This window comes from Pleuronectes platessa, chromosome 23 (genome assembly GCF_947347685.1).
Source record: "Pleuronectes platessa chromosome 23, fPlePla1.1, whole genome shotgun sequence".
NCBI lineage: Eukaryota > Metazoa > Chordata > Actinopteri > Pleuronectiformes > Pleuronectidae > Pleuronectes > Pleuronectes platessa.
Window position 1 is genome coordinate 15247958 of NC_070648.1, and position 16851 is coordinate 15264808.

Sequence of the window (16851 nt, forward strand, 5' to 3'; positions counted from 1 at the left end):
TAAAACTTTCTGTTGATCCTACCTGGTTTATCAGCAATAAAGATTTTATAGAGGTCTGTTAAGCAACCAACTAAATCTTGAAAACCTAGTTCACAACCTTTCAAAACAAAAGCTCTGTAATTCTGCTCAATATAAAGTATAACAGCAACAAAACGAACAATTGAGCTTTTAATGTGAAGACAAATTGCAAAACCAGAAATGATCATATGATTGTTGTTGCCATGATGGAGATCAGCACCTGTCACAGGTTAGTTTGTCTGTGTGTGTGTCTCTGTCTGATATGGTAAAACAAAATAATCAAATTATCTAAATGATCTGACAATTTTGACCCTCGATTTGACCCAGTTGCCAACCACTGCTGTACTTTGTCATGTTCAACTTGGTCCACAGACTGAAGGCACACTGCCTCGCCCCTATTGACTGCTACAGAACGCTAGTCCTATGTTTATTCACGTGTCATTAATATCAATATATTAAGGGGGGTGTTACATATTAACTTCTCTGAATCTGCACCTTATGGTGCTCCAGCATAAAGGGACAATCTTATCAATTCTGAACACTTATGTCATAGTGATATTTCATCTTTTTTCATTTTTGATGAGTTTCCATTAATTGCATTTTTAGTATTGACTATTGAGGGAATGATGAGGAAAATGGAATGTAAATGATTATTAGCATTTTTTTTAAACTAGATTGGTAATCGCAGAGTACCTCGCCCAGGTTGAGTCTTTATTAAAGTGTTAAAGAGAAAAAAATCCATCTGCCTGTTATTGAATCTTCCCCAAAACACTAGATTTTCATTCGATCTGCAGCTATCTTGCAATATTAAGGAAAGTAGGGGAGGGAAATCCTGGACCTTCCTATGAAATAAATCTCCACCAACAGTATAGGTTCTTCCCTGACCCATAATGCCAGGGTTTCAGAGTAATCCGTCCTTTAGTTCTTATGTAATCTTTCCATCAAACAAATAAAAGCACTACACATGACCTTATTAGCAGAGGTAAAAAGTGTCTGTCTCTGAAGATTGTGTGAATACACTGCGTTTCTCTGTTGTATCATGTCAGACCATAGGAGGGCTGAAAACCCTGAGAGGAACAGACAGAAGACGGATGACATACACCCACCCAGACTTAAACAAGCACTAGGTACAACTACATGATTATCATTGTAAACCTCTGCACCACAGGCATTCTCCCCAAAAGGGTTAGAAATAAATCCAGGATATATCATAACAAAGACATCTCCCCACCAAAGTGTTTGAGTGTTTTTTTTAATTCTCAATGTCTGCAACCCCACGAGAGCCAAAAACTAAGTGGGAACATGATTACTGGAGGATGGATGATTTGCTGACAATAACACTGTGACCGTCCATCTCTGAGTGGTGGAGCTGAATGGGCTTCATGTGGGTTTCAGAGGGAAACCCCCAGTTGATTTGTAATGATGTTTGCTCTTTGATGCTGCTCTGACTGATGAAGGCTCTCTGTCTCCTCTGAGGAGGGAGGCCCACAGTGGGAAGGGGCTCTCTGCACGTGTTTCTGCTTTTCTCAGCCTTTTACAGCAACAGCCACACACACAAAAAAAGGACTATGATATTTGAATCGTTTATAACGGGTTGTGTTTAGTGAGGAGGATTCCGGATGGCTAGTAAAACACTTTCTAGAGTGTGCACAGGCAGAAGGAGGCCCAAGTTTTATAACTGAGTTCCTGTCATTTCAATGTGCAGTAGCAAGAAAAAGTGTGTGAACCCCTTAGAACTTTTAGTTTTCCTAATAATTTGTTCATAAAATGTGATCTGATCTTCATCTAAGTCGCAATCATAGTTATTATACAATATCTTACTGCTTACGTCAAACAAATAAGTATTTCCATTTTTTTTCATGGATCTGATTCAACAAACACTCACGGTGCTGCAGAAAAAGAAGGTGGACTGTTAGATTTAATAACTGGTTGATCATCCCTTAGCAGCAACAACCTCAGACACCATCTTTTATTATCTTAGCTTCCATTGAAGAGCTGCATCTGCTCAGACATGTTCTCTGGACGTCTGGTGGGAGCGGCTCTGAGCTCGTTCCACAGCTTCTCTCCTTGGTTAAGGTCTGCACTCTGGCTGGATCCCGTCAGAAGGTGGATTGTCTTTGTTTGCACTCATTCTGTATGAGATTTACTTTAAAGTTCAGGGTCATTGTCCTGCTGTTTCATCAACTTCTGCTGATCTTCAGCAGGGTCCCTGACATGATCCTGGAAGATGAAGCTCCCTCCACTGAGCTGCAGCTGCATGCTCTTCCCAAACAGTTTAGTCTTAGTTTAATCAGTCCACCAAACATTTTGTAGCAGTGTTGTAGTGTTGATCTCTGGAGTTCAGTGAAGGTCTGAAAGCAGCTTTAATCTGACTTTGGACTCAAGAATATCTTACCTCTTTGGGATGACTGTAAAACTACAGACTGCTCTGATTGAATCTACCTTTTTTTTGTTTATTATTATTCCCTAGAAGAAGATCTGACTTTATTTTAAGACCAAGGCGGATAATTCCAAATGTTTGCCAAACGTTTTAATGCCGCCGTTGTATCTTTCCCATGATCATGAAAACATAAGAGCCTGCATAACTGCATTCCGATGTCTGTACGATAGAAGCTATCCCCAGTAGCTACATAGCTGAGCATAAAGAATGAAAACAGCTCGTTAAGCTCTGTCCATCGGTAACAAAACACACCAATATTCACAAGTTAAATATTGTTTGTGAAAATGTAACTTGACACATTGTGGGTTTGGGTGGTGCGGCCCGAACATGGAAAGACATGATGATAGCCTGCTCTCTGTTGTTAAAAAGTAAAAAATTCACTGTTAAAATAAGGATGTATGATTAAACCTGGGAACATGTTTATTTTTTTATGTAATAATCTACTATCAAAACTTCATGCTCATAGGTGACACACAGAAAAGCTGTGAACGTGTACAAAGAACATCTTTTCCTTTGACTTACTGTTGCTAAACAACAGATATCATCAATACTGTGTTAGAAGAAGCTGCGTTGGCTTGTTCTTATCGGTTTGTGTTGTGCCGCATTGCATAGTGAGTTTTTGCATTTGATGCTCATTTGCATTGAAGTCCACAGGACACATCAACAAACAAAGAACCAAACAGGAATAGACACAAAACCACCAGCTTCTTTTTTGAACACTTGTGACGAGACTGTGTGTGTGTGTGTGTGTGTGTGTGTGTGTGTGTGTGTGTGTGTGTGTGTGTGTGTGTGTGTGTGTGTGTGTGTGTGTGTGTGTGTGTGTGTGTGTGTGTGTGTGTGTGTGTGTGTGTGTGTGTGTGTGTGTGTGTGTGTGTGTGTGTGTGTGTGTGTGTGTGTGTGTGTTCTCTAATGCAGCAGAAAGAATATATAGGAGGCCGTTTGATCTTGTAAATCATCTCAAGTCAAGAATTGATTGGGCAAACAGGAATAGACACAAAACCACCAGCTTCTTTTTTGAACACTTGTGACGAGACTGTGTGTGTGTGTGTGTGTGTGTGTGACACTGGAAATTCCCAATGAGTAACTTGCAGTATAGCACTTCATCAAACACTTCCTTTTTCCTGTTCTGGCCTGGTTGGAGGTTTCTTTGCGAGCAGCAGATCAGCAGACAGTAAGCAGGTCAGGTCAGAGGGAAAGACGCAGTAGATTTCTAGACACATTTACTGGCCAGATGTTTTTACTGACAGTTTACTGGATATTTTTTTAATTCTGAATCACAGATGCTTGAAATTCAATAAAGGGAACAGATAAGTTAGTCGGTGACACACCACACTGAGGTGTTATTTCTGTTGTTGTTTCCATAATGCTACACAGCTTAGTGCCACGGCATGTCTGTGCTGGTGTTTTCCATTTTGCACATGGCAATGTGCAAAATGGCAATTTGCGCTTGATGGGTGGTGTTTGTCATCCCAGAGGGGCAATTCGTCTTACACTGGTAGACAACACATCACACATAAAGACATAGACATACAGTGGAAGTCATCATCATCATAAAGTTGGAATCAAATGTCGCTGTTAAAATGTATAATATTTAGAGATGAAACTCTGGGGAAATTTCAGATCATAATTATAGTGACTAAAATAATCATGGTCATCAGTTAGTATCATAAGCTGCCTTCAGACATTCACTGAACTCCGCTGATCCTCCATATATTCTCTGTAGGAGGTGCGTGTGTGAATGCAAATGTCTGAATGCAGCCTCTACAGTTTCTGCCGGATTTATTCACGTGGCTCACCTAGAAAGTCAGAAGAATCTAATGTGGGTTGATGATGCTTCTAGCATGCGACACACAAAAATGGAAAAAACAACAAATACAAATATCTGCCTTTGAACCTCTCGCTGCGTTGTGCATGCGTGAAAGGCAATGCAATGCAATACACACCTTAATTGCCTCACTAATTTTAAACATAGGCCTGAAGTGTGCACTGTAATGAATGAGGCAATAGTCAAAAATGGAATTAAAATCTATAATTTGATCATAAAATATTATCCATACTGTAAGTGTAATAACAAAGGTACCTGCAGCTCAAAGACTCCCGTCTATTTAGCTGAAATTCCATGGGTCCTTCCTTGGGTCATGCCCCACCCCTCCATTAAAGTTCATGGAAATCTGTTTAGATTTGTGCAATCCTTCTGACAAAAAAATACAGACGGAAACAGAACCTCCTTGGATGAGGTAACTAAGGTGTGTTCTGTAGTCATTCATTTGAATAATGTGCCATTTAAAAGAATGCTTTTGTTAGTTCCATGGAAAGGGATTTGATTATGACATGATGATGGGAATTATGATAATGAAAGAATTACTGACCTAAGTGTCATCCCTCTGAAAGATACAGTGTCATATAATTATTTCTGCATGTCTGTTTAAAGCGTTTTCCTGCTCCAGTTTGGCTTTCTTTAACCTCTTTTCCGGATTTCTATGTTTACGCGCATAATATCGCTGTTAATTTGACATATTAGTTGACACTGGCAAAATAATAATTTCATGCAAATAAAATTCAAAAATGTGGCGTATATAGCTACAAGAATATACAATTAAGCCGATCTCTGATTGGCTGTTTCTACTCAGACCATACATGTGACCAATGGAGCAGTAAGCCTCTTAATACAACTTCCCGTCACTTTTGACTAGAGATCATCAGTGAGCTGGCTGCATGGCTCCTTATCACAGTGAACCTTGAGCTGATGGAGCTGTCAGATGTATTTCAGTTGGCATACATCAATGTGGTGAGGGATCTATCGCAAGTAAGATCTCCCAATTGTGGAAGGAAAATGTCTTCCTCTGCCAGGGTGGATCCGCTCCAGGCATTCCGCAACGGTAGTGATGATGAGACCTCTGTTCCAGTGAAACGGTTGCACTAAATGAGAGAGGTCACGGTGAATCACAGCGCTGACGTGCCCGAACATGCACGACGCCTCTGGCTGCTTTCATATCACTCGCTCGACAAAGGCACTCACATCTACTGGTGTTGACAGTCACCAGGTACCAGAGTCGGCAGGTGTCAGCATCTGGAACCTTTACAGAAAAATGACTAGCAGCTAACAGTACCTCAAAATCCTCACATCTACTCATAATGTAGTTTACTGTGCTTGTTAGTTTGCTTTTGTGAAGATTTAAAAAAGATGCACTTGACGTTGTTGCTTTGCTGTTTTTCGAAGTACAAGAGTGCACCCATGATGTTTCCGCGTGGTTACATGCACAGTTAAGTTGTGGCTTGTTTTAAATGCTCGATAACCGCTGTTCCTACAGTGGCGGGTTAACATACGTCAGTCAATTATAATTTCTGGCCAATATTTTCTCATCTTGATGAAACCTTTTATAGTCAGTCTAGCATTTGATCGTGTGCTGGTGCCAAACATCTGGCTAAGCCGTGTTGGATGATACCATGGGTGTAGCAGGTTGTATTTAGTGTGGTATCAAGCAACATAGGCTTATGAAGTGGTTTGTGGTTATAATGATTTCAACGTTCAACCCCAAGATTATTGTGAACAAATCACTATCTAAGACTATAATGTCATTATTGGGTCGTCCTTCAGCAGTTGACTAGACTGAACCATAAGTCCTGCACATAGATGCACTGTATGAATGTGTGTGAGTGGGTGAATGTGTAACAGTACTGTAAAGCACTTTGAGTCGTCATCAGGACTAGAAAAGCTCTATATAGATACAGACCATTTAGAGCATTTAATTTAAAATAAATAAAATAAATAAATCAGTCCTCAGGGAATTTTCAGAGCAACATTTCAGATGATGCTCTGACCATTTCAGATTACAATGCGAGTGAATTTTCAACGACCCCTTTAACCCTCAACAAGAGAGAGGAAAAACCACCAAACATAAAAATCCTCAGAGAGAGCCACATGTGAGGGATCCCTCTCGCAGGATGGACAGAAGTGCAATAGATGCTGCGTGTAACTGAACACATCAACAAAATTGCAATATTTACACCATTGACTAGAAGAAACTAGTGAAAGGTTTATCAATGTTTAAAGTATTTTTACCCAAGAAAATGTCCGATAGATATGAAGGGAGCAGCAATGACAATTGAAATGGAGGAGTTATTGCCATTAGTGAGTATGCACATTGTATTCATCAAGCAGTCTTGTTGTAATCATAGTCGATGATCCGCCGCGACCACGATCAACAGTCCACCATTACAAAAATTTAGAAAAGCAGTTTAATGAAATCTGTATTATTAGCAGCCAATGGCATGTTTTGGTGTAATAACCGAACACAAAAATGCTTTGTGTTTTGGAGATGTTTCCAAAGGTATCACATGTAGGAACTCCAAAGCTGAAGCAGAGAACTTGACAGATTTTCATCATCTATGTCGATTGCTACAACGTGTTTAACACTTTTGCTGTGTTTATAATAAGGCAGTGACAACTGTAAATGGACAAGAACTATATATAAATCCTTTTCTGCTTTGGTGTGGACAAAGATAATTACTGTATCATTATTACCCCCCATTTTACCAACATGGACTGAGTTATACCTAATTTCCAACATTAGTTCCCAGCTGTAACTGAAAAAAAATAGCAGGTTTTCTCATTGATATTCTATTGTTTGTAAAGAGAGAATGTAAAAGGCAATTTTATTAAAAGCTAAATAAAACGGGAGCAGATCAGAAAAGAGCTTCTATATAAATCTGATGAAATATTGTTTTAAAACAGGATGAATCAGGAATAAAGGTCTTTCTTTAATTCATCCCTCCATCCCTCCATCCATCCATTCCTCCATTATGTACACCACTTTGTTTCTGGTGGAGGTGGGGCCAACGCAAGCTGACATTGAGTGAGAGGTGGGATACACCCTGTAAAGGCCACCAGCGTATCGCAGGCCATGCTCATTTTCACGCCTAAACAATATAGAGTCTCAAATCAACCGAACTAGAATCTCTTGGACTGTCGGAGAATGCCGGAATACCTGGAGAAAGCCAGAGTAAACACAGGGAGGATATACCTCCAGAACAAACTCCAAACAGAAAGAATAGAGATTCAAACCGTTAGTTTTCAGAGTGTTCTCTGAGAAATGCCAGAAAACTTAGATCTGTGTGGAAATGGAGCTTTGGACTACAATTACTGGCACAGTGTAATTCCAGGTTGTGGATCTTTACTGTTGCCCTTTGCTAAAATTGACTCCATGTGGCTTCGAAGGATTTGTGCAGAGAGGAGTGGTGTCTGAGGACCTCTTACCTACTTATTACTGAATAAACAAAACCATTTCCTCAGAACTTCTCGGTCAATTAACAGCTGGGCTTTGTTGGACTGCAGTGCAGAAACAACACATCAAATGGCTGAATGGGAATTCAGCGGCTGAGTAATCATGAAAACTACCAACACAGCAGAGGGGAGCTGGAGCACAACATATCCTCCTCCTCCTCCTCTCAGCCCTGGTGCCTGCCATGAACAGCTTTCTTCCATCCTGTGTCACCAGAACTGAGGGAGGCATTCCACACATATATACACACTCTTTTTGGACCAGAACCAGCCGTGTCCTACACATGCACTCAAACGCACCACAACTGTTTTTCTCTTACACACACAATAGGGCCTTTGAGAAGCACTGGACAGTCCCCCGTATGAGTAAAATGCTCTGAACATCTGTAATTCTCCCTCAAAATGGACAACAGCCTGTCTATATTTGCAAGGACCCTCATTGACATGATGCATTCCCTAGCACTTAGTCCTAAAATTAACTATTACAGCTTCTGGAACAGCTTAACCTCTCAACTCTTACCCTAAACCAAACCTAGACCAAATCCTAACCTCAGCCAGAATGCATTGTAAATCAGTTTCATCCTCCTCACTGGTTAAAGGAAGGCTATGAAAGCCCGTGTCACATTCTGACCAGCCAGACAGAAACACAGGGTTTTCCCAGAATTCACCTCAGGAGTCAAAGTCAAAATGCAGCCCATGACCAATTCATCATAGTTTAACATAACATCGGAGTCTTTAACCTACATTGTATGTGTGTTTCCTGACACAAATCCTCTTGATGATTCAGAGTAGTGAATTATTAATTGGTTATGTTGCATCTTAAGTTGTCTTCTTGAATGTTCTTTGAAAATTTGATTCTTCATATTATTAGTTTAATAGGATTTGCACTATGGCTGTCAATAGTGTGGTTTTGTCCTTACTCTGAATTGATGTGATCTGTGCTTGATGTATCAGGCCTTTGATTTTAAATCATGAAAGAGCAGTTCTTGGATTAATCTGGTAAAAATGTTAAATCCAGGCTCACAGAAGCCAGGCTTTCCACACCAGACCCTGCCCCTCAGAGCCTTATTTATGACAGACCCCTCTGGCCTCTTTTATAGATGATGTATCAGCAGACAGCAGTGCTGAGTTCCCGGACAGAGCATCCATGATGGAGGTGCGTCTGCAGGCACAAGAAGATGAGATCACGCTGCTGAAGTCTTCATTAGCTGACGCCCTACGCAGGATCCGCCTCCACGATCAGCTACTGCCATTAATGAAACAGCAGCTCATTGCAGGTAAGTGATTCTTAACCCTGCAGCCTGATGGTTCACGAATCATAGAATATTGTGGTCAATGTGGCTAAGTGCACAACTGACAGATGCATTGGTGCACTTTTCACAGTTTTTAGTTTTGACTTCGAAAGAAAAAAGACAACCTTCAACTTTACATCTTCATCTGTTTCTATTCAGCTTTTGGCCAAGAGGGTTCACATGTAGACTAGGGATGGGGGTAAAAATTGATTCAGTTAGGAATCGCGATACTTGTGAATGACGATTTTTAAATCGCCAGGCTACCTACCAAATCGATTTTTTTTAGTTTTACATAAATTTTTTATAAAACATGTATTTATTGGTTTTATGGGGGGGGGGAAGCAACCTCACCCCAGAGAATGTTGACCAGCTCCTATTTTTGCACAAGAATCTAAGCATAACCAAGCACTAGCTTTGCATAGCCTACTTTTTGTTTATTTCAAAGTTTATATTTAGGTAAACTTTCATTCATTCTATTTAATTTACCTTTCATTTATGGTTTAAAAGTAATCTGTCAGTTTGTTTGCAGTTGACAGGGGCTATACAATAATAGGGCACATTTTTATTTGTTTTCTCTATTGACTGCCCGGCAGTCATTAAGTTAATTTTAATATTTAGGAATTAAAACTTGAAATAAAACTTGGAAAGCTCTTAGTGAATTTGACCTTGTTGTATTTCAAGGTATTTCAACTGTTTTCCATGGTACAGCATTTTAAAAAAAAAATAACCAAAAGAAATCACAGGAAATCGTAATATCGAATCGCAATACCCACAGAATCGCAATACATATCGTATCGCCACCTAAGTATCGTGATTGTATCGTATTGGGAGGTCCCTGGCGATTCCCGTCCCTAATGTAGACATCACTTCATTCAGCCCAGCTCTGGATCTCAGGTTGAGCCAATCAATGGCATCAACATGCAGGCCACACTATAAACACTGACCTGAGAGTTTGTCAAATCCCCAATAGATAGTGGATGCTCAGAATGCATTGATGTAGTTAATAAATATAACTGACTTCAACCTTGTTTCCCCGACAGGAACACCATCAGACAAATAAATGGAAAAATAATTGCATCCTTGCAATCACTTTGAATTTAATGAGAATTTGCTAGATCTCACAAAGGATTAGCATCAACAGGTAACTCTAACTTGCAGGAAGTCCTTTTGAGTCTTGAGAGGCCCCTGATAGGGAGGAACAATACATATGTGGTCAAAAGCAGAGGAACAAGACAACAATAGTCTAATGGTCTCCAGTGAAGAGCAATCAGTAAAGAAACAACACGTAAATTCGAAATATGAAACCAGAACCGAAACATGAGGAAAACCACAGACGAACTGAATCTAAAAAGTCTATACAATGTCATTGTCTTCATATACCAGGATATTAGCGAAGTCAAGATGCAGCACGTTACTTTTATAATCACTGTTCAAAATACGCAGTGGCAATCGCCCACCACCCCCCCCCCCCCCCCACACACACACCTAGTGCTCTAGAGTTATGTACCCCCCCCCCCAAAAAAAATGATATATGATAGATAGATAACTAAATAATCAAATAAATCGTTATTATTAGATTTCGATTATTTAGCTTCTTTTGCAGCAATGAAGTTTAAACCCAGCGCTGCGTAATAATCTGCAAGAAGAACATATCTCATATCTGCAGGTGCGTGTCGGCGTGTGTGTGCTTGTCTCAGTCGCTCTTGACATTCACATTCATTTAGCCATTAATCAATGCGGATCATGAATCTGGATTGTTCTGTTTACTTTAATCCCTGTGTGCTTCAGGTTACATCTTGTGTTGTGTGTAGCAGAAGAACTGCGTGGGTGCAAAATGTCAGACTTTTTTTTCCATAAACGTGTTTCATAAACAAGATAAGATAAGAAACATTTATTGTCCCACACACATGGACAAGAGAGCAAATTAAGCCGTATTTTGCACCCATAACTTTACATACATTGTGAGTCATTACCAACAGTTTGGTTTCAGTGATCAAAGAGTTGGCAAGTCAATAAAAAAAAAAATATTTTGGTAAACCATAGCCATTGCATTGGCTCCAGTATCATAGAATGTTAAGAGAGCCTGCCTTAGATTGTTCACACATGGAAAAGCCGAACATACAGAGTACTGTATCTCTCCAAACTGACTGATAAATAACCGGCTCTCCACCCAGTGAACCCGGGTGCTGCACGAGTGCTGAATCAAGTGTGCTGCTCCGATGGTTGCACCAGCAGCAGGAAACTGTCGTCCAGCTCAGCCGTTGATGGGAGCCGCCATGCTGATGCCAGGTACTAGACCTACCGACCAAGGGCTTAGAAATACAGTATCATGATGGGCCACAGTCAGTTTATTGTACATGTTGTTCTACTGGTCAATGCAGAGGCCTGATTGTGTTCATATGATGTCTGTGTGATCTGCCGACATGACTGTTCTGTGTTGCTCTCAACCTTTGAACTATCTCTAGCCAACTGTCAGAGAGCATTGTGACCAATGCCAATGGTCACATAGGAGGCCTGAAGTCCCTAGAACCCAGACCTGGACCAGTAACACTGGACAGGTCAACCCAGACAGATCCCATTATCAGAGGGCAGGACGCTGTGCAGATCGGGATCTCTCTCTCCAGATGTGTCAAGAGCCTGGAACTGGAGGACGCCCTCCCTCCAGGACAGCCGGTTGAGGGGACACGGGCCAAGCTCCACCGTGTCCCGGGGATGGAAGAGGAGGACGAGGAGCAGGATGAAGATGAAGAAGCAGGAGGGGAGCAGGAAAAGGAGCTGAGTTGGACGTCATCAGTAGAGGAGCCCATCCAGCCCACCACAATCAGAGGCTTGCAGAGGGAGGACTACCAGGATGGAAGCTCCTCTCCAGAGGAGGTGGCTTCTCCCTCGGCTTCAGTCAGAACCTCCGACCCGAACCTGAACTCACGCTGCGGACCCCTGGCCACCATCCAGGAAGGACAAGGACAAAAGGCGCCTCTGTGCGTGATCTCGCCTCACCACCACTGTCTTCATAATCATCTCCTGTCTTGTGATTCGACTGCATGGCTTTTGTCTCATAATTCAACCCTTTCTCTAAATCTGACTTGTGTGACTGCAAACTCCAGTTGTTCCGCAAACCCTCTTATTAAACAGTCGGCGTCAGGTTGCCAGGTTGTGATTATGCTGTGTTGTAGAAGGAAACCCAAGGGAAATGACATGCTCTGTCATCATGTTCACTCTAACCCGCATGTGGTTAGTTTTCCATTTGTTTGAGTGGGGGCCAGGGGAAGCATAAAGCCACGGCATAACATAATGGCTGCAAACGTCCACACTGAGTGACACTTCCCAGATTAGCTGTATGGCAAACAGAGCCAGGTGGAAAATGTGATGCTAGGGAAATTGAACGCAGCATAATGTATGAAATGGGTATGAATAAGGTTACAGCATGTACTGTATACACATGTGACTGAACAAGAGAGGTTGGGGGTGTACAGATGTAAACTTTCGAGGTCAGACATTTTCTTTCTACTGGAACATCTGTCCAATCTGTATACAAGTGTGTACACACTGACACAGAGGATGTGCCATTCAACTGGGTTTTGCACAAACACACAACATTTGTATTATTTTTTTTTATACGCTGCTCTTTAACAACCTTTTAATCATTGCCCTCCTCAATCAACAAGGATCTCTTGCATCCCGTGATTTCTCCGCTCTTCACCGAAGAGATTTCAGTTCTAACAATGATTAGGAAGCACAGTGCTGGCTCACTGCTGCTTTTGTTTACTTGGATATTTGCTTGTGCATGCAGGTGTTCTCTAGGCCGACTTCCTTGTTGTGGCTTTTAACAGGGGTTTCGTTGGTGATGAATAACATGTGCTCTGGCCTCTCAGCTCAGCTCCGTCATGCCCCTGTATGGAAACCTGAGGTACTGGGAAAGTTGTGACTTCACCTTGACATTCAACACTTTATTTAAAGACTAGCGGTGCAGAGATGTGGTCCGAGGCCAGGGTTGACGGCAGACAGCGAAGTTGTATTCGGTCCCATGACACTCCCTCTGGTGATGCCTCTGCTCCAGAGGCATTTCACAGGAAACAGGGGGTGTGCAATAGGAAATCCTAAGACATAATAAACGCTTGTTTACAGCTGGGTTTTCTTGTTCATTTAGTCAATCTGAGATCCTCAGCATTAACACAGGAAATTAGTTATGAAAGTAGTATTCCTTTTCCAAAAGGGACTTCATGGTAATACCAGTTCATTAAAACATGAGTTTTAATTTTCATAATTTTGTTAGTATTTCTTTGAGTCATAATAACATTGTATTCTCCAAGCTGCAATTTAGGATAATGGACAGTCTTGTGATCAGGCAGGTTGTAAACAAATGTCTCCAAACTTAAATGGAAGAGGAAAATGCTGTCATACTTCAAAATCTATCACAGTTTACTGACTCACTTTGATCCAGTATGTTCACTATGGTTGTGCGCACACAATCTACCTGTGCAATGAGGGATTATGAAGTAAATATCAGGTTCACTCACTTTCATTTCCCCTCGAAATTAAGTAGTTTAGATGACTGTCGGCTTCTTTACAACCTGTCTGATCACCTGCTCTGCTAAACTTCATGCCTTTCTCAGATTGTCAGTAACTGATAATTCGCTAAACTCCTGACCTGAAGCTGTAAAGGGATCAAGGTCCGAAAAAGAGCTGCTTGTGCCACCTCAGCAACTTCAGCTTTTGGCCGAGGCCGAGAGTTTGCATAATATTATTTAACTTCATTATTATGTGAGTTTACCGCTTCTTTGAGAACCAGCTCCATGTAGGAGTGGAGCATCAACTCTGTGGGAGGCAGTGTAACACTGTGGAGAGGGCTGTTCCAGAGTTTAAGGAAACATTAGCAGCTCTGTTCGCCTCTCCTAATGGAATTGAGGAGATTTGCTAGACATGGTTCAAAATGTCAAAATCCTTTTCTCATGTAAAATGGATTTCTATAGTAAACATGACAAAGGAGCTTTGTATGTTTTGTTTCTATATTGTACTCTTAATGGAGCTTATCAGTTTTAGCCTGTAATACAAGAACAATGACGCTGTAAGCTAAATCACAGCAAGGTAGTGATTAGGTGACTAGCTATAGCTGATCAAATATGTCATTTCAACTGGCAAATTAATCGGCGGCTAGAAATAAGATGTTCACTGGTAAATCTTCCTCTGGTTTAATTCGAAACTGGATCTGTGCAGAAGCCTGACAGGTGAAGCAACAGTAACTACTGGGATAAGTGAGCCGCCAATTTTTCTGGTGAATGCATTGTACTTTGAAAATAAAACCCAAGTTCTGATAGGACAAGATTAATATTTGGAACATATATAAATGAAGAGTGGAATGGTGGTGCATCAAGGTTCCCGGTTCTTTCTGTGTGGAGTTGGCATGTTCGCATGTTGTCACAATCCAAAAACGTGCAGATTGGGGTTAGGTAAATTGGAGACTTTAAATTGACTGTAGGTGTGAATATAGAGGGTCAGTAGTTGGTTGTTCCTGTATTTCGGCCCTGCAGGGCGTACCCCGCCTCTTGACCAATGTCAGCTGGGATTAGCTCTAGCTCCCCCGTCTAGCTCCCCCCCCAAACCACAAAATACTGTATAGACCATGGATGGATGGCAATATGGAAATGACATAAAACTAACAAGCATGTTCCTGTATGTTTCCTGCTTTTTATTTACAAATAGTTTGCATGCATTTGAGTACTATAAATGTGTGGACACAAATTGAGTTTGTACTCCTGGAAGCTGAAGACGATTCTCATCCTGTCACGCTCTAGGGTTCGTAGAAACAGTGAGAAGCTGGGGAACCCAGAAAGGCAGAGGAAGCGTCTGGATAAGAAGGCGGCGTCCTCGGCTAACCTCCTAGCGCGCTCCCCGAGCTTGGAGAAGTGAGCCCCGCTACCATCACTCACAGCTGTCACCACACAGTCACACTGCTCACTTTTTCCTATGGCCGCTGCAGCCTCACATATCTCATCAAAGCACAGAGTGACTGATGGCCCCTAAGAATAATATGAAAAATTCCATTCCCATGAAAACCCCGGACAGACACACACCATCTGATTCTGAAGTCAGGACCTGGAATGTGTTTGAAATCAAATTTCACGTATCTGTCTCACATGTTGTCTTCTGTCTCCGCAGCCGAGCTAAGGAGATGATTGCCGGTGCAGGTACGAGTGCTCTTTTCTGTTTTTTCTGTCTAGACTGAGCTTGACTTGCAGTGACCTCACTCACTGAATTGTTCATCACTCATATCTGTATCTAAGTGTTTTTTACTGCTTCGACCTTTACCTGGGGAAAAAAAATGAAAAATATTTTTGGGCAACTCTCATAACTTGGTCATTTATATCAATAAGGTTAAATAACGCATGTAGGTAAATACAATTCAACAGCAGCACCAACTTCCGCCTCCATAATGATCCCACATTCGAATTCACCCTGTTTTAATGGTAGAACCTGAGCAGAAATGCTGTATTAGTCTGGATTAGTAATTGTAGTATATAATGCTCAACCCCAGGGGTCTTCAACGTTTTTCAGGCCAAGGACCCCAAACTGATGGAGAGATGGAGCAGGGACCCCCTACTATATATATTGTATAAAATTGTGTTTTATATTAAACTGGGCCTAGTGCCATATATAAACATAGCTACCCTGTTATTGTGCATTCAATACTAAGCTATTCAAATAGAACACAGGTTCATATATTCATGTTTTTTATTTAAACATGTGCAAGGTACAGGGTGGCCATGCCACTGCCATTTATAAACATACATCTTGCATACAACACTGAGCTATTAAAGTAATTCACAGATTCATGTTTTTATTTTAAGCATACATGCAGATGAGAGACAGTGAATCGTCAAGCATCTGTGGATAGCACACATACTCCCACATTAGTGAGATGTCGGACCCTGATGGGTAGCACACAACTTATCTAACCTTGGACGGATGGAGGTTGTCAGGCAGAGGGTCAAATCAGCCTCTCAATATGTTGGATGCATGTTAATGTGTATTTAAAGACATTTCAATTTGTGGAAAAAAATTGGTTAGAAAATAAATCAAAAAATATTAAATATTAAAAAAATTGTCCAATCAACTAAACATTTCGCGACCCCCTTGCAGTACCTCCGCGGACCCCCTAGGGGTCGCGGACCCCCTGTTGAAGACCTCTGCTCAACCCTATTATGATGCTGGGAGCCTGCATTTGTGATATCATCTTGATGATTGGTGATTGGAATGGAGTCCAGGCTGATGCCAGCCAAACCAGGGCTGTGTCCAAAAACACCAACTCTTTAACTTACCCCTACTTTACTCTATGGGTTCTATGTAGAGCACTATATAATGACACTTTTTCCGACTTTCGGACACTACTCTGCGCATTTTCTCTGCGGCGGTGATGACATCATTGTTGCAGGATTATAGTACAACAACATTGGCCGGTGGAAAATCCCAAAATAAATGTTAAATGTTAATTTTGAACTTTTAAGTAAAAAACTTTGAATGACAATCTTTAAATGTAGACATAAACCGTTTTGTAGCAGTTTGTGCTTTGATGCGCTGCCCTGCTCATATTTTGCATTTGTACATCGGCTCGGGCTGTTCTTGTTCCCCTCGCTCCTCTCGCCTCTCTAGCGCAATGCATGATGGTATACATTGCTTGGTTAGTGACCATCGGTTGTACAATATTTGTCATACAATATAATGGGCAACAATGAGTGCAATATATAGTGAATAGAAAATTTCACCAAACATTCAGACACCACTACAGAATACCAACTCAATATATAGTGTACTGATTATATAGT

General features: G+C 41.2%; 1 protein-coding gene across 2 annotated transcripts in view; it reads left to right on the forward strand.

Annotated features, from left to right (window-relative positions):
- eml3 (EMAP like 3) overlaps window positions 1–16851 on the forward strand; it is a 52505-nt gene that overhangs the window by 12132 nt on the left and 23522 nt on the right. Inside the window, exons 2-6 of one of the 2 annotated variants that reach the window (XM_053416307.1) lie at window positions 8840–9016; window positions 11206–11320; window positions 11497–12009; window positions 14824–14934; window positions 15188–15216. In XM_053416307.1, the coding sequence (XP_053272282.1) occupies window positions 8840–9016; window positions 11206–11320; window positions 11497–12009; window positions 14824–14934; window positions 15188–15216 (945 nt within the window). The remainder of the gene's footprint in view (window positions 1–8839; window positions 9017–11205; window positions 11321–11496; window positions 12010–14823; window positions 14935–15187; window positions 15217–16851) is intronic. The other variant, XM_053416308.1, reaches the window with a different exon arrangement.